General features: G+C 49.1%; 2 protein-coding genes across 2 annotated transcripts in view; one reads left to right on the forward strand and one right to left on the reverse strand.

The window, feature by feature from the left end:
• The first annotated feature begins 3,524 nt into the window (after positions 1 to 3,524).
• LOC135530387 (DNA translocase FtsK-like) lies at positions 3,525 to 6,178 on the forward strand. Its single transcript, XM_064958724.1, has 5 exons — positions 3,525 to 3,572; positions 3,685 to 3,810; positions 3,953 to 4,293; positions 4,568 to 4,711; positions 5,857 to 6,178. The coding sequence occupies exons 1-5, from the start codon at positions 3,525 to 3,527 to the stop codon at positions 6,176 to 6,178; spliced, it is 981 nt and encodes a 326-aa protein (XP_064814796.1).
• Positions 6,179 to 10,543: 4,365 nt separating this feature from the next.
• The window catches only part of LOC135530391 (propionyl-CoA carboxylase alpha chain, mitochondrial-like), a 54,298-nt gene continuing 41,344 nt past the window's right edge, over positions 10,544 to 23,497 (reverse strand). Inside the window, exons 14-17 of the mRNA XM_064958726.1 lie at positions 21,112 to 21,264; positions 15,753 to 15,893; positions 12,597 to 12,674; positions 10,544 to 11,134 (exon numbers count right to left, since the gene is read on the reverse strand). Of these exons, the coding sequence (XP_064814798.1) occupies positions 11,066 to 11,134; positions 12,597 to 12,674; positions 15,753 to 15,893; positions 21,112 to 21,264 (441 nt within the window). The 3' untranslated portion in view covers positions 10,544 to 11,065. The remainder of the gene's footprint in view (positions 11,135 to 12,596; positions 12,675 to 15,752; positions 15,894 to 21,111; positions 21,265 to 23,497) is intronic.

Here is a 23,497-nt window from a genome sequence, read left to right on the forward strand (position 1 = left end):
CCAGAGTCATTTATAAACAGCTTCACGTCTTCCCAGAGTCATTTATTAACAGCTTCACGTCTTCCCAGAGTCATTTATAAACAGCTTCACGTCTTCCCAGAGTCATTTATAAACAGCTTTACGTCTTCCCAGAGTCATTTATAAACAGCTTTACATCTTCCCAGAGTCATTTATAAACAGCTTCACGTCTTCCCAGAGTCATTTATAAACAGCTTCACGTCTTCCCAGAGTCATTTATAAACAGCTTCACGTCTTCCCAGAGTCATTTATAAACAGCTTTACGTCTTCCCAGAGTCATTTATAAACAGCTTCACGTCTTCCCAGAGTCATTTATAAACAGCTTCACGTCTTCCCAGAGTCATTTATAAACAGCTTCACGTCTTCCCAGAGTCATTTATAATCAGCTTCACGTCTTCCCAGAGTCATTTATAAACAGCTTCACGTCTTCCCAGAGTCATTTATAAACAGCTTCACGTCTTCCCAGAGTCATTTATAAACAGCTTTACGTCTTCCCAGAGTCATTTATAAACAGCTTCACGTCTTCCCAGAGTCATTTATAAACAGCTTTACGTCTTCCCAGAGTCATTTATAAACAGCTTTACGTCTTCCCAGAGTCATTTATAAACAGCTTCACGTCTTCCCAGAGTCCTTTATAAACAGCTTTACGTCTTCCCAGAGTCATTTATAAACAGCTTCACGTCTTCCCAGAGTCATTTATAAACAGCTTCACGTCTTCCCAGAGTCCTTTATAAACAGCTTTACGTCTTCCCAGAGTCATTTATAAACAGCTTTACATCTTCCCAGAGTCATTTATAAACAGCTTCACGTCTTCCCAGAGTCATTTATAAACAGCTTTACGTCTTCCCAGAGTCATTTATAAACAGCTTTACGTCTTCCCAGAGTCATTTATAAACAGCTTTACGTCTTCCCAGAGTCATTTATAATCAGCTTCATGTCTTCCCAGAGTCATTTATAAACAGCTTCATGTCTTCCCAGAGTCATTTATAAACAGCTTCATGTCTTCCCAGAGTCATTTACAAACAGCTTCATGTCTTCCCAGAGTCATTTATAAACAGCTTCATGTCTTCCCAGAGTCATTTATAAACAGCTTCATGTCTTCCCAGAGTCATTTACAAACAGCTTCATGTCTTCCCAGAGTCATTTATAAACAGCTTCATGTCTTCCCAGAGTCATTTATAAACAGCTTCATGTCTTCCCAGAGTCATTTACAAACAGCTTTGTCTTCCCAGAGTCATTTACAAACAGCTTTGTCTTCCCAGAGTCATTTATATACAGCTTTACATCTTCCCAGAGTCATTTACAAACAGCTTCACGTCTTCCCAGAGTCATTTATAAACAGCTTTACGTCTTCCCAGAGTCATTTATAAACAGCTTCATGTCTTCCCAGAGTCATTTATAAACAGCTTCACGTCTTCCCAGAGTCATTTACGTCTTCCCAGAAACACAAAGGTTAAATCATGATGTGTCTCTAGTAGAACACAGTGAGCAGGTTGAAATGGATTTGACTCAAAACCCATCTCTTCTGTCAGGTCCATCCATTTTAGTACAGGTTGGCATTTCTATGAGAAGTGAATCCATATAATCTTCGATAACACCACCGATGGCAGTAAAAGGGTTTCATGTGTGACAGCAAGTAGCCTGAGTGAAAACTAAAGAGCAGCAAGTAGCCTGAGTGAAAACTGAAGAGCAGCAAGTAGCCTGAGTGAAAACTAAAGAGCAGCAAGTAGCCTGAGTGAAAACTAAAGAGCAGCAAGTAGCCTGAGTGAAAACTGAAGAGCAGCAAGTAGCCTGAGTGAAAACTGAAGAGCAGCAAGTAGCCTGAGTGAAAACTGAAGAGCAGCAAGTAGCCTGAGTGAAAACTGAAGAGCAGCAAGTAGCCTGAGTGAAAACTGAAGAGTAGCAGAGGGTGTTGCCCGAGTGAAAACTGAAGAGTAGCAGAGGGTGTTGTTGGAGTGAACACTGAAGAGCAGCGGAGGGTGTTGTTGAAGTGAAAACTGAAGAGCAGCAGAGGGTGTTGTTGGAGTGAACACTGAAGAGCAGCAGAGGGTGTTGTTGGAGTGAACACTGAAGAGCAGCAGAGGGTGTTGTTGGAGTGAAAACTGAAGAGCAGCAGAGGGTGTTGTTGGAGTGAAAACTGAAGAGCAGCAGAGGGTGTTGTTGGAGTGAAAACTGAAGAGCAGCAGAGGGTGTTGTTGGAGTGAAAACTGAAGAGCAGCGGAGGGTGTTGTTGGAGTGAAAACTGAAGAGCAGCAGAGGGTGTTGTTGAAGTGAAAACTGAAGAGCAGCAGAGGGTGAGGTTTGAATGGAACATAACGAGCGAAGAGACTGCTTTTCAGATGCTTCCTGATGTTTTTGGTTCTGAGTAAAGTACCTCCAATCAAAACAGTGCGCATCTGGTAACCATGACAATGACCCCTCCAGCACCTACCTGACCCCTGAGTTAAGCCAACCACAGTGCTCTGTGAAAAGGACACCACATTTTTATTTATTTTTTACCTTTATTTAACCAGGCAAGTCAGTTAAGAACAAATTCTTATTTTCAATGACGGCCTAGGAACAGTGGGTTAACTGCCTGTTCAGGGGCAGAACGACAGATTTGTACCTTGTCAGCTCGGGGTTCGAACTTGCAACCTTCCAGTTACTAGTCCAACGCTCTAACCACTAGGCTACCCTGCCGCCCCTCCACTCTAACCACTAGGCTACCATGCCTTCAGTCACTGAATACATTGTTCCACGGGGACATATTTTGTTTATGATTAGTATAAATATGTTAAAGAACACTGTTGATATGTAAAAACAAGGACTTTTTTTCTGTGGTTCAGCTTGGGTACATCTGAGTCAGACCGTGTCGTTCAACATCGTTCCAATCATCTCTTTTATTACAAAATGAGCTCCGAACAACAAGTAGAAACATATGATGATTTACAGGTGGAGTTCTACATTCCTTGAAGCCTGGCGTCTCATTCAGAGCTCTGCTGTACTGCGAGTCCTGATCTTTGAACTTTGACACCAAGCAGCCAATCTACTCCTTATATAGTGGACTACTTTGGGCCAGGGCCGTCTCAAGCTGTTCTGCCTTCAACAGGAGGTCATCAGTAGAGTCCCAGATCTGTTTAGTCAACTACACATGACATGATGCCAATAGGAGTTGGCTTTACAGCACAAAACAGATCTGGGACTCAGGCGAGGTAAAATCAGATAAAATACACATTTTACACTCTAAAGCAATCAAGACTCTACAGGCGACACAATGCACAATGTTCCTCTAGAGGAACCCCTGGGTAACGATGATGTCACAGAACCATAGGTTCTGTTCTGGTCGGGGGTTTCACCATTACAGTACATGTAGCATCCTCAGTATGGGATGGAAGCACCACACACTGACAAGCAGCATTCTATGAAGTGCACTACTTTTGACCAGGGCCATTTGGGACATAAGCACAGGCAATATAGAACCAAAACCGATCTATAAGACCCACTGGGGTGTATGAGGGAGAGCGAGTATGTGGGGAAAGAGAGCGATACGTCCAGCCCCTCTGCCAGTCCCTACAGTACGTCCAGCCCCTCTTCCAGTCCCCACAGTACGTCCAACCCCTCTACCAGTCCCCACAGTACATCCAACCCCTCTACCAGTCCCGACAGTACGTCCAACCCCTCTACCAGTCCCTACAGTACGTCCAACCCCTCTACCAGTCCCGACAGTACGTCCAACCCCTCTACCAGTCCCGAGAGTACGTCCAACCCCTCTACCAGTCCCGACAGTACGTCCAACCTCTACCAGTCCCTACAGTACGTCCAACCCCTCTACCAGTCCCGACAGTACGTCCAACCCCTCTACCAGTCCCTACAATACGTCCAGCCCCTCTACCAGTCCCTACAGTACGTCCAACCCCTCTACCAGTCCCAACAGTACGTCCAACCCCTCTACCAGTCCCTACAGTACGTCCAGCCCCTCTACCAGTCCCTACAGTACGTCCAGCCCCTCTACCAGTCCCGACAGTACGTCCAGTCCCTCTACCAGTCCCTACAGTACCTTCCTCTACCTTCCCTACAGTACGTCCAGCCCCTCTACCAATCCCCACAGTACGTCCAGCCCCTCTACCAGTCCCTACAGTACGTCCCTCTACCTTCCCTACAGTACGTCAAGCCCCTCTACCAGTCCATACAGTACGTCCAGCCCCTCTACCAGTCCCTACAGTACATCCAGCCCCTCTACCAGTCCCTACAGTACGTCTCCCTACAGTACGTCCAGTCCCTCTACCAGTCCCCATAGTACGTCCCTCTACCAGTCCCTACAGTGCGTCCCTCTACCTTCCCTACAGTACGTCCAGCCCCTCTACCAGTCCCTACAGTACATCCAGCCCCTCTACCAGTCCCTACAGTACGTCTCCCTACAGTACATCCAGCCCCTCTACCAGTCCCTACAGTACGTCTCCCTACAGTACGTCCAGTCCCTCTACCAGTCCCCACAGTACGTCCCTCTACCAGTCCCCACAGTACGTCCCTCTACCAGTCCCTACAGTGCGTCCCTCTTCCTTCCCTACAGTACGTCCAGCCCCTCTACCAGTCCCGACAGTACGGCCAACCCCTCTACCAGTCCCTACAGTACGTCCAGCCCCTCTACCAGTCCCGACAGTACGGCCAACCCCTCTACCAGTCCCCACAGTACGTCCCTCTACCAGTCCCCACAGTACGTCCCTCTACCAGTCCCCACAGTACGTCCCTCTACCAGTCCCCACAGTACGTCCCCTCTACCAGTCCCCACAGTACGTCCCTCTACCAGTCCCCACAGTACGTCCCTCTACCAGTCCCCACAGTACGTCCCTCTACCAGTCCCCACAGTACGTCCCTCTACCAGTCCCCACAGTACGTCCCTCTACCAGTCCCCACAGTACGTCCCTCTACCAGTCCCCACAGTACGTCCCTCTACCAGTCCCTACAGTACGTCCCTCTACCAGTCCCTACAGTACGTCCCTCTACCAGTCCCCACAGTACGTCCCTCTACCAGTCCCCACAGTACGTCCCTCTACCAGTCCCTACAGTACGTCCAGTCCCTCTACCAGTCCCTACAGTACGTCCAGTCCCTCTACCAGTCCCTACAGTATGTCCAGTCCCTCTACCAGTCCCTACAGTATGTCCAGTCCCTCTACCAGTCCCTACAGTACGTCCAGTCCCTCTACCAGTCCCTACAGTACGTCCCTCTACCAGTCCTCACAGTACGTCCCTCTACCAGTCCTCACAGTACGTCCCTCTACCAGTCCCTACAGTACGTCCCTCTACCAGTCCCCACAGTACGTCCAGTCCCTCTACCAGTCCCTACAGTACGTCCAGTCCCTACAGTACGTCCCTCTACCAGTCCCCACAGTACGTCCAGTCCCTCTACCAGTCCCCACAGTACGTCCCTCTACCAGTCCCTACAGTACGTCCCTCTACCAGTCCCTACAGTACGTCCCTCTACCAGTCCCCACAGTACGTCCCTCTACCAGTCCCCACAGTACGTCCAGTCCCTCTACCATTCCCTACAGTACGTCCCTCTACCAGTCCCTACAGTACCTCCCTCTACCTTCCCTACAGTACGTCCCTCTACCAGTCCCTACAGTACATCCAGCCCCTCTACCAGTCCCTACAGTACGCCCCTCTACCAGTCCCTACAGTACGCCCCTCTACCAGTCCCCACAGTACGTCCCTCTACCAGTCCCTACAGTACGTCCAGCCCCTCTACCAGTCCCGACAGTACGGCCAACCCCTCTACCAGTCCCTACAGTACGTCCAACCCATCTACCAGTCCCTACAGTACGTCCCTCTACCAGTCCCCACAGTACGTCTCTCTACCAGTCCCTACAGTACATCCCTCTACCAGTCCCTACAGTACGTCCAGCCCCTCTACCAGTCCCGACAGTACGGCCAACCCCTCTACCAGTCCCTACAGTACGTCCAGCCCCTCTACCAGTCCCCACAGTACCCCCAGCCCCTCTACCTGTCCCCACAGCCCCTCTACCAGTCCCCACAGTATGGCCAACCCCTCTACCAATCCCCACAGTACGTCCAACCCATCTACCAGTCCCCACAGTACCCCCAGCCCCTCTACCAGTCCCACAGCCCCTCTACCAGTCCCCACAGTATGGCCAACCCCTCTACCATTCCCCACAGTATTTAAAGAGTAACTTTCAAGACAAAAAACAGGATGTTTTAGGCTGAGTTATAGTGAACCACGGCAATCCTGGTCTTCATTTTGACAGCTTGTTGCAAAAGTGATATATTCAGGTCTTTTTGTATTAAATCTAGCTCCTTGTCCCAAGTGGTTCAACTCTACCATTGACATGGTGATGTAGCGGCGCCCCCTACAGCATCAAAGGGTGGGGTTCAGTATGAAATCCACTCCCTTCTAGATGCAGGTTGTGGAGTGGGCCAATATATTTAGCATGATGCTTCCTTCCTTACTGACGCGACACAACATACAAAAGGCAGTGAAGGCACATACCCGCACATGACCAAATTCAACGTTTTAGCTTACCGTTTCATACACATCAATCTGGTATACCAAGAAAGAATACAAATGACACGTATATACAGTTGAAGTCGGAAGTTTACATACACTTAGGTTGGAGTCATTAAAACTTGTTTTTCAACCACTCCACAAATTTCGTGTTAACAAACTATAGTTTTGGCAAGTCAGTTAGGACATCTACTTTGTGCATGACACAAGTCATTTTTCCAACAATTGTTTACAGACAGATTATTTCACTTATAATTCACTGTATTACAATTCCAGTGGGTCAGACGTTTACATACACTAAGTTGACTGTGCCTTTAAACAGCTTGGAAAATTCCAGAAAATGATGTCATGGCTTTAGAAGCTTTTGATAGGCTAATTGACATCATTTGAGTCAATTGGAGGTGTACCTGTGGATATATTTCAAGGCCTACCTTCAAACTCAGTGCCTCTTTGCTTGACATCATGGGGAAATCAAAAGAAATTGTAGACCTCCACAAGTCTGGTTCATCCTTGGGAGCAATTTCCAAACGCCTGAAGGTACCACATTCATCTGTACAAACAATAGTACGCAAGTATAAACACCATGGGACAGTGTAGTCATCATACCGCTCAGGAAGGAGACATGTTCTGTCTCCTAGAGATGAACGTACTTTAGTGCGAAAAGTGCAAATCAATCAATCAAAACGAGTCCTGTATCGACATAACCTGAAAGGCCACTCAGCAAGGAAGAATCCACTGCTCCAAAACCACCATAAAAAAGGCAGACTAAGGTTTGCAACTGCACATGGGGACAAAGATCGTACCTTCTGGAGAAATGTCCTCTGGTCTGATGAAACAACAATACAACTGTTTGGACATAATGACCATTGTTATGTTTGGAGGAAAAAGGGGGAGGCTTGCAAGCCGAAGAACACTACCACAACCATGAAGCACGGGGGTGGCAGCATCATGTTGTGGGGGTGCTTTGCTGCGGGACGGACTGTTGCACTTCACAAAATAGATGGCATCATGAGGGAGGAAAGTTATGCGGATATATTGAAGCAACATCTCAAGACATCAGTCAGGAAGTTGCAAATGGGTCTTCCAAATGGACAATGACCCCAAGCATACTTCCAAAGTTGTGGGAAAATGGCTTAAGGACAACAAAGTCAAGGTATTGGAGTGGACATCACAAAGCCCGGACCTCAATTCAAAAGAAAATGTGTGGGCAGAACTGAAAAGGCTTGTGCGAGCAATGAGGCCTGCAAACCTGACTCAGTTACACCAGCTCTGTCAGGAGGAATGGGACAAAATTCACCCAACTTGTGGAAGGCTACCTGACGAGTTTGACCCAAGTTAAACAATTTAAAGGCAATGCTACCAAATACTAATTGAGTGTATGTAAACTTCTGACCCACTGAGAATGTGATGAAAGAAATAAAAGCTGAAATAAATCACTCTCTACTATTATTCTGACATTTCATATTCTTAAAATAAAGTGGTGATCCTAACTGACCAAAAACAGGGAATTTTTACTAGGATTAAATGTCAAGAATTGTAAAAAACTGAGTTATAATGTATTTGTCGAAGGTGTGTGTAAACTTCCGACTTCAACTGTATTCGCAGCTACATCCATCGTAACAAGAAAGAGATGACAGTGGTCATGTTAACTTGACTGATTGGTGGAGCAGTCTGCTACAGTTGGCTCATAGTTCAATGGTTGTGAGTTCTAATCCCAACTGGGGAAGATAGATGTTTTCTTCAAATCCTTTATTTCCTATATTCATCCCGTGACCACACACACTTCTAATTCTGAAAAGTGAAAGCATACCTGTGAGAGGGGTCGCCCTGGTAGTTGTTGGTTTTCATACAGTACCCAAGACCAGTCTGTGTTAATTTTTTATTTATTTATTTACCCCTTTTTCTCCCCAATTTCATGGTATCCAATTGTTGTAGTAGCTACTATCTTGTCTCATCGCTATAACTCCCGTACGGGCTCGGGAGAGACGAAGGTTGAAAGTCATGCGTCCTCCGATACGCTAACCAAGGTTGCACAGTGTTTCCTCCGACACATTGGTACGGCTGGCATCCAAACCGGAAGCCAGCCGCACCAATGTGTCGGAGGAAACACCGTGCACCTGGCAACCTTTGTAACCTTGGTTAGTGTGCACTGCGCCCGTCCCGCCACAGGAGTCGCTGGTGCGCGATGAGACAAGGACATCCCTACCGACCAAGCCCTCCCCAAACCGGACGACACTAGGCCAATTGTGCATCGCTCCACGGACCTCCTGGTTGCGGCCGGTTACGACAGAGCCTGGGCGCGAACCCAGAGTCTCTGATGGCACAGCTGGTGCTGCAGTACAGCACCCTTAATCACTGCGCCACCCGGGAGGCCCTCAATCTGTGTTCATTTGACCATTGGAAAAAAGAGATACTGCGTAAATGCTGCAACGCGGTCTGGATTGAGTTGAGCCCCTTCATTTACTAGGCGATGATCACACTTTCCTCCCAACACAATACCGCAGTAAATATGAGTCCACATTTCAACTATCCCCCCGCCCATAAGGGATTCGAACTTACACTGCAAGTGGCAATAGATGTCAGGAAGTCAGCACATAACAACTGTGAGCTAACTTTCCAGAGACGTATTTGCTCGCGATGCACATCATTTTATTATCAGAGCGTGTCAGTGGACTTCTGGTAAGTATACTTCAGTGAGAGAGTGTTGGGATCAGGTACAACTACATTTACCCGCCCCCAAAATGAATATTTATGAGCAAGTCCCCCCCAGTGAGAGAGTGTTGGGATCAGGTACAACTACATTTACCCGCCCCCAAAATGAATATTTATGAGCAAGTCCCCCCCCCAGTGAGCGAGTGTTGGGATCAGGTACAACTACATTTACCCGCCCCCAAAATGAATATTTATGAGCAAGTCCCCCCCCCAGTGAGAGAGTGTTGGGATCAGGTACAACTACATTTACCCGCCCCCAAAATGAATATTTATGAGCAAGTCCCCCCAGTGAGAGAGTGTTGGGATCAGGTACAACTACATTTACCCGCCCCCAAAATGAATATTTATGAGCAAGTCCCCCCAGTGAGAGAGTGTTGGGATCAGGTACAACTACATTTACCCGCCCCCAAAATGAATATTTATGAGCAAGTCCCCCCAGTGAGAGAGTGTTGGGATCAGGTACAACTACATTTACCCGCCCCCAAAATGAATATTTATGAGCAAGTCCCCCCAGTGAGAGAGTGTTGGGATCAGGTACAACTACATTTACCCGCCCACAAAATGAATATTTATGAGCAAGTCCCCCCACTGAGAGAGTGTTGGGATCAGGTACAACTACATTTACCCGCCCCCAAAATGAATATTTATGAGCAAGTCCCCCCAGTGAGAGAGTGTTGGGATCAGGTACAACTACATTTACCCGCCCCCAAAATGAATATTTATTAGCAAGTCCCCCCAGTGAGAGAGTGTTGGGATCAGGTACAACTACATTTACCCGCCCCCCAAAATGAATATTTATGAGCAAGTCCCCCCCAGTGAGAGAGTGTTGGGATCAGGTACAACTACTTTTACCCGCCCCCAAAATGAATATTTATGAGCAAGTCCCCCCCAGTGAGAGAGTGTTGGGATCAGGTACAACTACATTTACCCGCCCCCAAAATGAATATTTATGAGCAAGTCCCCCCCCCAGTGAGAGAGTGTTGGGATCAGGTACAACTACTTTTACCCGCCCCCAAAATGAATATTTATGAGCAAGTCCCCCCCCCCCCAGTGAGAGAGTGTTGGGATCAGGTACAACTACATTTACCCGCCCCCAAAATGAATATTTATGAGCAAGTCCCCCCCAGTGAGAGAGTGTTGGGATCAGGTACAACTACATTTACCCGCCCCCAAAATGAATATTTATGAGCAAGTCCCCCCCCATCCACAACTTCTCACCTGAATGCATTTTTTTCTTTACAATGTCAAGGGGTTGGACAAAGGCTGAAATTGGGGTTGAGACACACCCTTTAAAAAGTCAAACGTAACTCCACCTAAGAGAGTAGCGGTTTACTATAACCTGGTTTCTAAACTCTGATACACAAGTGTTTCATTACATTGAAATGAGAGGCGATAGCCTGGTCCCAGACGTCCTGGCAAAATGGCACAAACAGATCTGAGACCCGGCTAGTGAGGAAGTACATTACACATGATTAGTGTAGCTGAGTGATATATACAGTATTCGTCATATTTAAAAGGACAATGCTCCTTTCAGAGGTTGAAGGCACTAAAACAGGTCCACAGCGTCCATCTTGTTTTTCAGTTTTTTTCAGTGGAAAATTCCTAGAACGAGCGAATCCCAGAAGCCAATACTGGAGAGTGTAGCCTACTAGTACCACAGGAAGACCAAAACATCAGAACAAAACAACAAGGACAGACTGGGGAACGGTCCATCTAGTCTACTAGTATCCTGTTCATTCCTTTGTCCCAGAATTCCTTCAACCGGACTTCGAAGCCAATCCCTGGCGAGCGAGGTCAGAAGTGGGAGGACAGAGGTTAGAGGTCGTAGGTTAGATCCTACTCCAGTTGGACCAGAAGGTCTCCCTCTCCAACCGTCTCTCCTGCTTTACAGTGGACACTCTTCACCTGGGAGGGAAGAACAGAAAGGTCTGTTGTCATAGAAACTAGCCGTCTGACTGTGGTGATGTGTAGAGGAAAGTCATTTAGTGTGTGGTAATGCAGTAGTGTGTGTGTGTGTGTGTGTGGTAATGCAGTAGTGTGTGTGTGTGTGTGTGTGTGTGTGTGTGTGTGTGTGTGTGTGTGTGTGTGTGTGTGTGTGTGTGTGTGTGTGACAATGCAGTAGTGTGGTAATGCAGTAGTGTGTGTGGTAATGCAGTAGTGTGTGTGTGTGTGTGTGTGGGGGGGGCAATGCAGCAGGGTGTGGTAATGCAGCAGTGTGCGGTAATGCGGTAGAGTGTGGTAATGTAGTAGAGTGTGTGTGTTATGGTAGTAGAGTATGTGTGGTAATGTAGTAGAGTGTGTGTGGCCATGTAGTAGAGTGTGTGTGGTCATGTAGTAATGTGTAGTGTGTGCGGTAATGTACTAGTGTGTGTAGCAATATAGAAGTGTGTGTTAGTGTAATGGGGGGGTAATGTGTTGTAGTGTAGGTTAGGGTAATGGGGGGTGGTAATGTGTTGTAGTGTAGGTTAGTGTAATGGGGGTAATGTGTTGTAGTGTAGGTTAGTGTAATGGGGGTAATGTGTTGTAGTGTAGGTTAGTGTAATGGGGGTTAATGTGTTGTAGTGTAGGTTAGTGTAATGGGGGGGTAATGTGTTGTAGTGTAGGTTAGTGTAATGGGGGAGGTGGTAATGTGTTGTAGTGTAGGTTAGTGTAATGGGGGGTAATGTGTTGTAGTGTAGGTTAGTGTAATGGGGGGAGGTGGTAATGTGTTGTAGTGTAGGTTAGTGTAATGGGGGGTGGTGGTAATGTGTTGTAGTGTAGTGTAGGTTAGGGTAATGGGGGGGTAATGTGTTGTAGTGTAGGTTAGTGTAATGGGGGGGGGGGTAATGTGTTGTAGTGTAGGTTAGTGTAATGGGGGGGGGTAATGTGTTGTAGTCTAGGTTAGTGTAATGGGGGGGTGGTAATGTGTTGTAGTGTAGGTTAGTGTAATGGGGGGGTGGTAATGTGTTGTAGTCTAGGTTAGTGTAATGGGGGGGTAATGTGTTGTAGTGTAGGTTAGTGTAATGGGGGGGGGGGTAATGTGTTGTAGTCTAGGTTAGTGTAATGGGGGTGGTGGTAATGTGTTGTAGTGTAGTGTAGGTTAGGGTAATGGGGGGTAATGTGTTGTAGTGTAGGTTAGTGTAATGGGGGGGGGTAATGTGTTGTAGTCTAGGTTAGTGTAATGGGGGGTAATGTGTTGTAGTGTAGGTTAGTGTAATGGGGGTGGTAATGTGTTGTAGTCTAGGTTAGTGTAATGGGGGTAATGTGTTGTAGTGTAGGTTAGTGTAATGGGGGGGGGTAATGTGTTGTAGTGTAGGTTAGTGTAATGGGGGGGGGGGTAATGTGTTGTAGTGTAGGGTAGTGTAATGGGGGGGTCCATTGGCCTTACCTTGGCAGCTTTAGCAGCAATCAAGCTGTTCTGCATCTTCATGGCCTCGATCACACAGATCTCCTGGCCTTCAGCCACCTGGGGAACAACAACAATACATCATTACGACATACAAAGATGTAGCGTCTATAGCATGACTCACTCCACACAGACAGACAGACGCATTGACTCACTCCACACAGACAGACAGACGCATTGACTCACTCCACACAGACAGACAGACAGACAGACAGATGCATTGACTCACTCCACACAGACAGACAGACAGACAGACAGACACATTGACTCACTCCACACAGACAGACAGACAGATGCATTGACTCACTCCACACAGACAGACAGACAGACAGACAGACAGACAGACAGACAGACGCATTGACTCACTCCACACAGACAGACAGACAGACAGACAGATGCATTGACTCACTCCACACAGACAGACAGACAGACAGACAGATGCATTGACTCTCCACACAGACAGACAGACAGATGCATTGACTCTCCACACAGACAGACAGACAGATGCATTGACTCACTCCACACAGACAGACAGACAGATGCATTGACTCTCCACACAGACAGACAGACAGATGCATTGACTCTCCACACAGACAGACAGACAGATGCATTGACTCACTCCACACAGACAGACAGACAGATGCATTGACTCTCCACACAAACAGACAGACAGATGCATTGACTCTCCACACAAACAGACAGACAGATGCATTGACTGGCGCCAGACGCCACATGCAATATTGATAAACCAGCATTCCATCTCCATCATTGAGTGCTGATTTACAAGGTTAAATCATTGATGGATGAGGCGGCGAAACTAATTTCCAGCAACAACATGTATGTAACATGTAACAACTAATATCCAGCAGCAACATGTATGTAACAACTCATGTCCAGCAGCAACATGTATGTAACATGTAACAACTAATATCCAGCAACAACATGGATGTAACAACTAATATCCAGCAACAACATGGATGTAACATGTAACAACTAATATCCAGCAACAACATGGATGTAACATGTAACAACTAATATCCAGCAACATGTATGTAACAACTAATATCCAGCAACATGTGTGTAACATGTAACAACTAATATCCAGCAGCAACATGTATGTGTTTAACATGTAACATGTCCTTACCACATCATCTCCAGGCTTGACAGACAAAGCCATGCGACCGCTCTGTTCAGGATGCTCTACGTACCAGGCATGATGCTACCACTCTGTTCAGGATGCTCTACGTACCAGGCATGACGCTACCGCTCTGTTCAGGGTGCTCTACGTACCAGGCATGATGCTACCACTCTGTTCAGGGTGCTCTACGTACCAGGCATGATGCTACCTCTCTGTTCAGGGTGCTCTACGTACCAGGCATGATGCTACCGCTCTGTTCAGGATGCTCTACGTACCAGGCATGATGCTACCGCTCTGTTCAGGGTGCTCTACGTACCAGGCATGACGCTACCGCTCTGTTCAGGATGCTCTACGTACCAGGCATGACGCTACCGCTCTGTTCAGGATGCTCTACGTACCAGGCATGATGCTACCGCTCTGTTCAGGGTGCTCTACGTACCAGGCATGACGCTACCGCTCTGTTCAGGATGCTCTACGTACCAGGCATGACGCTACCGCTCTGTTCAGGATGCTCTACATACCAGGCATGATGCTACCACTCTGTTCAGGATGCTCTACGTACCAGGCATGATGCTACCACTCTGTTCTGGATGCTCTACGTACCAGGCCTGATGCTACCACTCTGTTTAGGATGCTCTACGTACCAGGCATGATGCTACCACTCTGTTCAGGATGCTCTACGTACCAGGCATGATGCTACCACTCTGTTCAGGATGCTCTACGTACCAGGCATGATGCTACCACTCTGTTCAGGATGCTCTACGTACCAGGCATGATGCTACCGCTCTGTTCAGGGTGCTCTACGTACCAGGCATGATGCTACCACTCTGTTCAGGATGCTCTACGTACCAGGCATGACGCTACCACTCTGTTCAGGGTGCTCTACGTACCAGGCATGCTACCACTCTGTTCAGGATGCTCTACGTACCAGGCATGATGCTACCACTCTGTTCAGGGTGCTCTACGTACCAGGCATGATGCTACCGCTCTGTTCAGGATGCTCTACGTACCAGGCATGACGCTACCACTCTGTTCAGGGTGCTCTATGCACCAGGCATGATGGTACCGCTCTGTTCAGGATGCTCTACGTACCAGGCATGACGCTACCGCTCTGTTCAGAATGCTCTACGTACCAGGCATGATGCTACCGCTCTGTTCAGGATGCTCTACGTACCAGGCATGATGCTACCGCTCTGTTCAGGGTGCTCTACGTACCAGGCATGATGCTACCGCTCTGTTCAGGATGCTCTACGTACCAGGCATGATGCTACCGCTCTGTTCAGGGTGCTCTACGTACCAGGCATGATGCTACCGCTCTGTTCAGGATGCTCTACGTACCAGGCATGATGCTACCGCTCTGTTCAGGGTGCTCTACGTACCAGGCATGATGCTGCCTCTCTGTTCAGGATGCTCTACGTACCAGGCATGATGCTACCGCTCTGTTCAGGGTGCTCTACGTACCAGGCATGATGCTACCGTTCTGTTCAGGGTGCTCTACGTACCAGGCATGATGCTACCGTTCTGTTCAGGGTGCTCTACGTACCAGGCATGATGCTACCGCTCTGTTCAGGGTGCTCTACGTACCAGGCATGATGCTACCGCTCTGTTCAGGGTGCTCTACGTACCAGGCATGATGCTACCACTCTGTTCAGGGTGCTCTACGTACCAGGCATGATGCTACCACTCTGTTCAGGATGCTCTACGTACCAGGCATGATGCTACCGCTCTGTTTAGGATGCTCTACGTACCAGGCATGATGCTACCGCTCTGTTCAGGATGCTCTACGTACCAGGCATGACGCTACCGCTCTGTTCAGGATGCTCTACGTACCAGGCATGATGCTACCGCTCTGTTTAGGATGCTCTACGTACCAGGCATGACGCTACCGCTCTGTTCAGGATGCTCTACGTACCAGGCATGATGCTACCACTCTGTTCAGGATGCTCTACGTACCAGTGTCTCGGATCTATGTGGATTCTATGTAACATGCACGTTCTTACCACGTCTCCAGGTTTGACAGACACGGCGACCACGGAGCCAGGCATCGGAGAACGCAGGATGCTGCTGGTGTCTTCTGGAACCTTCTCAGGCATGTGAGCGCTCAGCGTGGATACCAGCTGACTGAGAACACGCACCTTAAACTGAACACACAAGAGACAGAGGTCGGGGGTCAATTCACAGTTATCAATTCATTACATATACAAGTCCACAAAGTAGGCCCATGTTGTAAAACTAATGAAAGACATAAAGACGAACACTCCACATTCATTATTCTGAAACTCCTATTCTGTTGATGCTGTTCTCCTTGGGTCCACCGGGTGGCAGCACCCAACATTATTTGTGTCGGTCGATGTCCCTGGCTTAGTGAATCAATACTACTGCTACTACTGCATTACTGCTACTACTGCATTACAGCCAGTGGGTTCATTCATCAGGCTATTTCATGCCAATCCTTTAATTAGCTCATTAGGCTAATTTATGTCTTACACATAGCTAGCTACTGAGTGTCTGGTTTCTCCCTCGTTAAGAGTTGAAACTTCACGAAGCAGCAGGCCTAATAAATATAACAGCCAACGGTCGGGGGGGGCATCGTCCTGGCTTAACACTGGTCTAGACTGGGGGGGGGGGACATTGTCCTGGTTGACTTGGTAGGTCCCAGTCACACTGCTAGTAGCCGGTCCCAGTCACACTGCTAGTAGCCGGTCCCAGTCACACTGCCAGTAGCCGGTCCCAGTCACACTGCCAGTAGCCGGTCCCAGTCACACTGCCAGTAGCCGGTCCCAGTCACACTGCCAGTAGCCGGTCCCAGTCACACTGCCAGTAGCCGGTCCCAGTCACACTGCCAGTAGCCGGTCCCAGTCACACTGCCAGTAGCCGGTCCCAGTCACACTGCCAGTAGCCGGTCCCAGTCACACTGCCAGTAGCCGGTCCCAGTCACACTGCCAGTAGCCGGTCCCAGTCACACTGCCAGTAGCCGGTCCCAGTCACACTGCCAGTAGCCGGTCCCAGTCACACTGCCAGTAGCCGGTCCCAGTCACACTGCCAGTAGCCGGTCCCAGTCACACTGCCAGTAGCCGGTCCCAGTCACACTGCCAGTAGCCGGTCCCAGTCACACTGCCAGTAGCCGGTCCCAGTCACACTGCTAGTAGCGGGTCCCAGTCACACTGCTAGTAGCAGGTCCCAGTCACACTGCTAGTAGCCGGTCCCAGTCACACTACCAGTAGCGGGTCCCAGTCACTGACCTGTATATGAAGGTCACAGTACAATAACATTAGGAAGCCACCCACCATGTTAATGACCTCATACATCCTTGTCTGTTTACCTTCCTCACCCCTGGAACCCTGCCCTCATAAGACTGTATTTAGCGGACACACACACACACACGCACACACACACACACGACAGGTCATCCTCTTCACAAACACCATCAAAGTGACTAAAATACCCCCTGGCAGGGGTAACCCCAAAGGACACCCCATTGATTCCCAAGGCCGACAACCCCTTGTTGGAAAACCAAGCTGGACTCGTAAATCAGGGCTGTAATCCGGAGCTTCAGGAGTGTGGGGAATGGGAGCGTTGGGATGGCCTGGGGAAATGCAGGCTTCGACAGGATTTCTTCCCAGGAAACAACAGTAACTAACAGCCCTCATATGGCCCCCGTTGACTGTCACCCCAGTTCAGATACAGGTCAACCAGCCTGGTAACTAGGTGTTGTTCTGTAACCAGCCTGGTAACTAGGTGTTGTTCTGTAACCAGCCTGGTAACTAGGTGTTGTTCTGTAACCAGCCTGGTAACTAGGTGTTGTTCTGTAACCAGCCTGGTAACTAGGTGTTGTTCTGTAACCAGCCTGGTAACTAGGTGTTGGTCTGTAACCAGCCTGGTAACTAGGTGTTGTTCTGTAACCAGCCTGGTAACTAGGTGTTGGTCTGTAACCAGCCTGGTAACTAGGTGTTGGTCTGTAACCAGCCTGGTAACTAGGTGTTGGTCTGTAACCAGCCTGGTAACTAGGTGTTGTTCTGTAACCAGCCTGGTAACTAGGTGTTGTTCTGTAACCAGCCTGGTAACTAGGTGTTGTTCTGTAACCAGCCTGGTAACTAGGTGTTGGTCTGTAACCAGCCTGGTAACTAGGTGTTGGTCTGTAACCAGCCTGGTAACTAGGTGTTGGTCTGTAACCAGCCTGGTAACTAGGTGTTGTTCTGTAACCAGCCTGGTAACTAGGTGTTGGTCTGTAACCAGCCTGGTTAACTAGGTGTTGGTCTGTAACCAGCCTGGTAACTAGGTGTTGGTCTGTAACCAGCCTGGTTAACTAGGTGTTGTTCTGTAACCAGCCTGGTAACTAGGTGTTGGTCTGTAACCAGCCTGGTAACTAGGTGTTGTTCTGTAACCAGCCTGGTAACTAGGTGTTGTTCTGTAACCAGCCTGGTAACTAGGTGTTGTTCTGTAACCAGCCTGGTAACTAGGTGTTGTTCTGTAACCAGCCTGGTAACTAGGTGTTGTTCTGTAACCAGCCTGGTAACTAGGTGTTGTTCTGTAACCAGCCGTACTACAGGTCTATTCAACTCCAGCCTGGTAACTAGGTGTTGTTCTGTAACCAGCCTGGTAACTAGGTGTTGGTCTGTAACCAGCCTGGTAACTAGGTGTTGGTCTGTAACCAGCCTGGTAACTAGGTGTTGTTCTGTAACCAGCCTGGTAACTAGGTGTTGTTCTGTAACCAGCCGTACTACAGGTCTATTCAACTCCAGCCTGGTAACTAGGTGTTGTTCTGTAACCAGCCTGGTAACTAGGTGTTGGTCTGTAACCAGCCTGGTAACTAGGTGTTGTTCTGTAACCAGCCTGGTAACTAGGTGTTGTTCTGTAACCAGCCTGGTAACTAGGTGTTGGTCTGTAACCAGCCTGGTAACTAGGTGTTGGTCTGTAACCAGCCTGGTAACTAGGTGTTGTTCTGTAACCAGCCTGGTAACTAGGTGTTGGTCTGTAACCAGCCTGGTAACTAGGTGTTGGTCTGTAACCAGCCTAGTAACTAGGTGTTGTTCTGTAACCAGCCTGGTAACTAGGTGTTGTTCTGTAACCAGCCTGGTAACTAGGTGTTGGTCTGTAACCAGCCTGGTAACTAGGTGTTGGTCTGTAACCAGCCTGGTAACTAGGTGTTGGTCTGTAACCAGCCTGGTAACTAGGTGTTGGTCTGTAACCAGCCTGGTAACTAGGTGTTGGTCTGTAACCAGCCTGGTAACTAGGTGTTGGTCTGTAACCAGCCTGGTAACTAGGTGTTGTTCTGTAACCAGCCTGGTAACTAGGTGTTGTTCTGTAACCAGCCTGGTAACTAGGTGTTGTTCTGAAACCAGCCTGGTAACTACGTGTTGTTCTGTAACCAGCCTGGTAACTAGGTGTTGGTCTGTAACCAGCCTGGTAACTAGGTGTTGTTCTGTAACCAGCCTGGTAACTAGGTGTTGTTCTGAAACCAGCCTGGTAACTAGGTGTTGTTCTGTAACCAGCCTGGTAACTAGGTGTTGTTCTGTAACCAGCCGTACTAAACCCTGTACTCTGTACTACTGAGGGACTCCATGTCCCCAGATAGACTAGAACATACCCAGGATGAGCTAGACAAGAACATACCCAGGATGAGCTAGACAAGAACATACCCAGGATGAGCTCGACAAGAACATACACAGGATGAGGTGGACTAGAACATACACAGGATGAGCTAGACTAGAACATACACAGGATGAGCTAGACTAGAACATACACAGGATGAGCTAGACTAGAACATACACAGGATGAGCTAGACTAGAACATACCCAGGATGAGGTGGACTAGAACATACCCAGGATGAGCTAGACTAGAACATACCCAGGATGAGCTAGACTAGAACATACCCAGGATGAGCTAGACAAGAACATACCCAGGATGAGCTAGACAAGAACATACCCAAAATGAGCTAGACTAGAACATACCAAAGATGAGCTAGACTAGAACATACCCAGGATGAGCTGGACTAGAACATACCCAGGATGAGCTGGACAAGAACATACACAGGATGAGCTATTATTATTTATTATTATTATTATTATTAGCTGGACTAGAACATACCCAGGATGAGCTGGACTAGAACATACCCAGGATGAGCTAGACAAGAACATACCCAGGATGAGCTAGACTAGAACATACCCAGGATGAGCTAGACTAGAACATACCCAGGATGAGCTAGACTAGAACATACACAGGAGGAGCTGGACTAGAACATACCCAGGATGAGCTGGACAAGAACATACACAGGATGAGCTAGACAAGAACATACCCAGGATGAGCTAGACTAGAACATACCCAGGATGAGCTAGACGAGAACATACCCAGGATGAGGTGGACTAGAACATACACAGGATGAGCTAGACAAGAACATACCCAGGATGAGCTAGACTAGAACATACCCAGGATGCGCTAGACTAGAACATACCCAGGATGAGGTGGACTAGAACATACCCAGGATGAGCTAGACTAGAGCATACCCAGGAGGAGTGCGAGCTAAGGGATACAGGGGGACACAGTGGTCTTCCATGTCCTCAGGAGAGGAAGCCTGGAAGCAGCTCAGCAGGGGTGTCTCCTCCTCTCCAACACAAAGACAGAATCCTCCAGCTGACGCAGTAGGGGACAGGACAGAGGTACTTACTGAGCCACTCATCAACCTCCTCCCAACCCCCCATGCCCGATCAGACCCCCACGGCCCAGCCCCAGGTCCCTAAAGTAGGAAAGGGAAGTGATGTCGCCCCGTGACAAGTTCCTGTGGAGCCTGCGTTCAAAGCCCCCCCCAGGGTGTGAGCAGCACAGAGCTGTTTATAGCTGGCTCCTTTCAAAGCCTCTGATACATAACGGATGGTCTTCTCTTCCTGACATTCTGTGTAGTGTGGGGGTCTGGGGGGGTATTGGGGGTCTGGGGGGTATTGGGGTTCTGGGGGGTATTGGGGGTCTGGGGGGTATTGGGGGTCTGGGGGGTATTGGGGTCTGGGGGGTATTGGGGGTCTGGGGGTATTGGGGGTCTGGGGGTATTGGGGGTCTGGGGGGTATTGGGGGTCTGGGGGGTATTGGGGGTCTGGGGGGTATTGGGGTCTGGGGGGGTATTGGGGGTCTGGGGGTATTGGGGGTCTGGGGGGGTATTGGGGGTCTGGGGGGGTATTGGGGGTCTGGGGGGGTATTGGGGGTCTGGGACTAGGCTGGATGGGGATGTGCAGGCGGGGAACTGACGATGACTTGGATCGACAGACAGAGGGAACGTTACTAAATGTGTACATACATGAAAAACACACACACACGACCACTAAGACACAAGATTCATACATTCACCAGAAGGAAGGAGAGGTGACTCACTTGTGTGCCCAGGTACTGTAGAGTGATGTCTCCTCCTGCATCTCTAGACAGACACTGTAGAACCCTGGGGGTTCTGTTGATGGTGACAGGCAGCAGGGCTGAGGCCAGGTTCCACTCTCCACTAACCTCCACCGAAACTCCATCCACCTCCACCTGCCAGGGGGGCCAGAGAGTCATTCCATTACTACACTCTACGTATTATTCTGATACAATACGTTTGCTTCCCATGTGGAGAGACTGCAGTTTGATATGCTGGAGGAGAACCACTTGGGATGCTATGTTGAACCACTTGGGAAAATAACAACATCAGATAGTACTGTTGGGCAGAGGAGAGACCCAGTATCCACTACTAGAGGACCAGGGAGAGACCCAGTATCCACTACTAGAGGACCAGGGAGACACGCAGTATCCACTACTAGAGGACCAGGGAGACACCCAGTATCCACTACTAGAGGACCAGGGAGAGACCCAGTATCCACTACTAGAGGACCAGGGAGAGACCCAGTATCCACTACTAGAGGACCAGGGAGAGACCCAGTATCCACTACTAGAGGACCAGGGAGAGACCCAGTATCCACTACTAGAGGACCAGGGAGACACCCAGTATCCACTACTAGAGGACCAGGGAGAGACCCAGTATCCACTACTAGAGGACCAGGGAGAGACCCAGTATCCACTACTAGAGGACCAGGGAGAGACCCAGTATCCACTACTAGAGGACCAGGGAGAGACCCAGTATCCACTACTAGAGGAGAGGACCAGGGAGAGACCCAGTATCCACTACTAGAGGACCAGGGAGAGACCCAGTATCCACTACTAGAGGACCAGGGAGAGGACCAGGGAGAGACCCAGTATCCACTACTAGAGGACCAGGGAGAGACCCAGTATCCACTACTAGAGGACCAGGGAGAGACCCAGTATCCACTACTAGAGGACCAGGGAGAGACCCAGTATCCACTACTAGAGGACCAGGGAGAGAACCAGTATCCACTACTAGAGGACCAGGGAGAGACCCAGTATCCACTACTAGAGGACCAGGGAGAGACCCAGTATCCACTACTAGAGGACCAGGGAGAGACTCAGTATCCACTACTAGAGGACCAGGGAGAGACCCAGTATCCACTACTAGAGGACCAGGGAGAGACCCAGTATCCACTACTAGAGGACCAGGGAGAGACCCAGTATCCACTACTAGAGGACCAGGGAGAGACCCAGTATCCACTACTAGAGGACCAGGGAGAGACCCAGTATCCACTACTAGAGGACCAGGGAGAGACCCAGTATCCACTACTAGAGGACCAGGGAGAGACTCAGTATCCACTACTAGAGGACCAGGGAGAGACCCAGTATCCACTACTAGAGGACCAGGGAGAGACCCAGTATCCACTACTAGAGGACCAGGGAGAGACCCAGTATCCACTACTAGAGGACCAGGGAGAGACCCAGTATCCACTACTAGAGGACCAGGGAGAGACCCAGTATCCACTACTAGAGGACCAGGGAGAGACCCAGTATCCACTACTAGAGGACCAGGGAGAGACCCAGTATCCACTACTAGAGGACCAGGGAGAGACGCAGTATCCACTACTAGAGGACCAGGAGAGACCCAGTATCCACTACTAGAGGACCAGGGAGAGACCCAGTATCCACTACTAGAGGACCAGGAGAGACCCAGTATCCACTACTAGAGGACCAGGGAGACACCCAGTATCCACTACTAGAGGACCAGGGAGAGACCCAGTATCCACTACTAGAGGACCAGGGAGAGACCCAGTATCCACTACTAGAGGACCAGGGAGAGACTCAGTATCCACTACTAGAGGACCAGGGAGAGACCCAGTATCCACTACTAGAGGACCAGGGAGAGACCCAGTATCCACTACTAGAGGACCAGGGAGAGACCCAGTATCCACTACTAGAGGACCAGGGAGAGACCCAGTATCCACTACTAGAGGACCAGGGAGAGACCCAGTATCCACTACTAGAGGACCAGGGAGAGACCCAGTATCCACTACTAGAGGACCAGGGAGAGACCCAGTATCCACTACTAGAGGACCAGGGAGAGACGCAGTATCCACTACTAGAGGACCAGGGAGAGACCCAGTATCCACTACTAGAGGACCAGGGAGAGACCCAGTATCCACTACTAGAGGACCAGGGAGAGACCCAGTATCCACTACTAGAGGACCAGGGAGAGACCCAGTATCCACTACTAGAGGACCAGGGAGAGACCCAGTATCCACTACTAGAGGAGAGGACCAGGGAGAGACCCAGTATCCACTACTAGAGGAGAGGACCAGGGAGACACCCAGTATCCACTACTAGAGGACCAGGGAGAGACCCAGTATCCACTACCAGAGGACCAGGGAGAGACCCAGTATCCACT

This window comes from Oncorhynchus masou, unplaced genomic scaffold, assembly GCF_036934945.1.
Source record: "Oncorhynchus masou masou isolate Uvic2021 unplaced genomic scaffold, UVic_Omas_1.1 unplaced_scaffold_1330, whole genome shotgun sequence".
In the NCBI taxonomy this organism is placed as follows: domain Eukaryota; kingdom Metazoa; phylum Chordata; class Actinopteri; order Salmoniformes; family Salmonidae; genus Oncorhynchus; species Oncorhynchus masou.

What these genes read in the sequence shown, in the direction of transcription:
- LOC135530387 (XM_064958724.1), top strand. Translation starts at nt 3,525, where the DNA reads ATGTGGGGAAAGAGAGCGATACGTCCAGCCCCTCTGCCAGTCCCTACA. An exon ending in CCCCTCTGCCAGTCCCTACA is followed by an intron (nt 3,573 to 3,684) that starts GTACGTCCAGCC and finishes CCCCTCTACCAG; the next exon opens with TCCCTACAGTACGTCCAACC. An exon ending in TCCCTCTACCAGTCCCCACA is followed by an intron (nt 4,712 to 5,856) that starts GTACGTCCCTCT and finishes TCTCTCTACCAG; the next exon opens with TCCCTACAGTACATCCCTCT.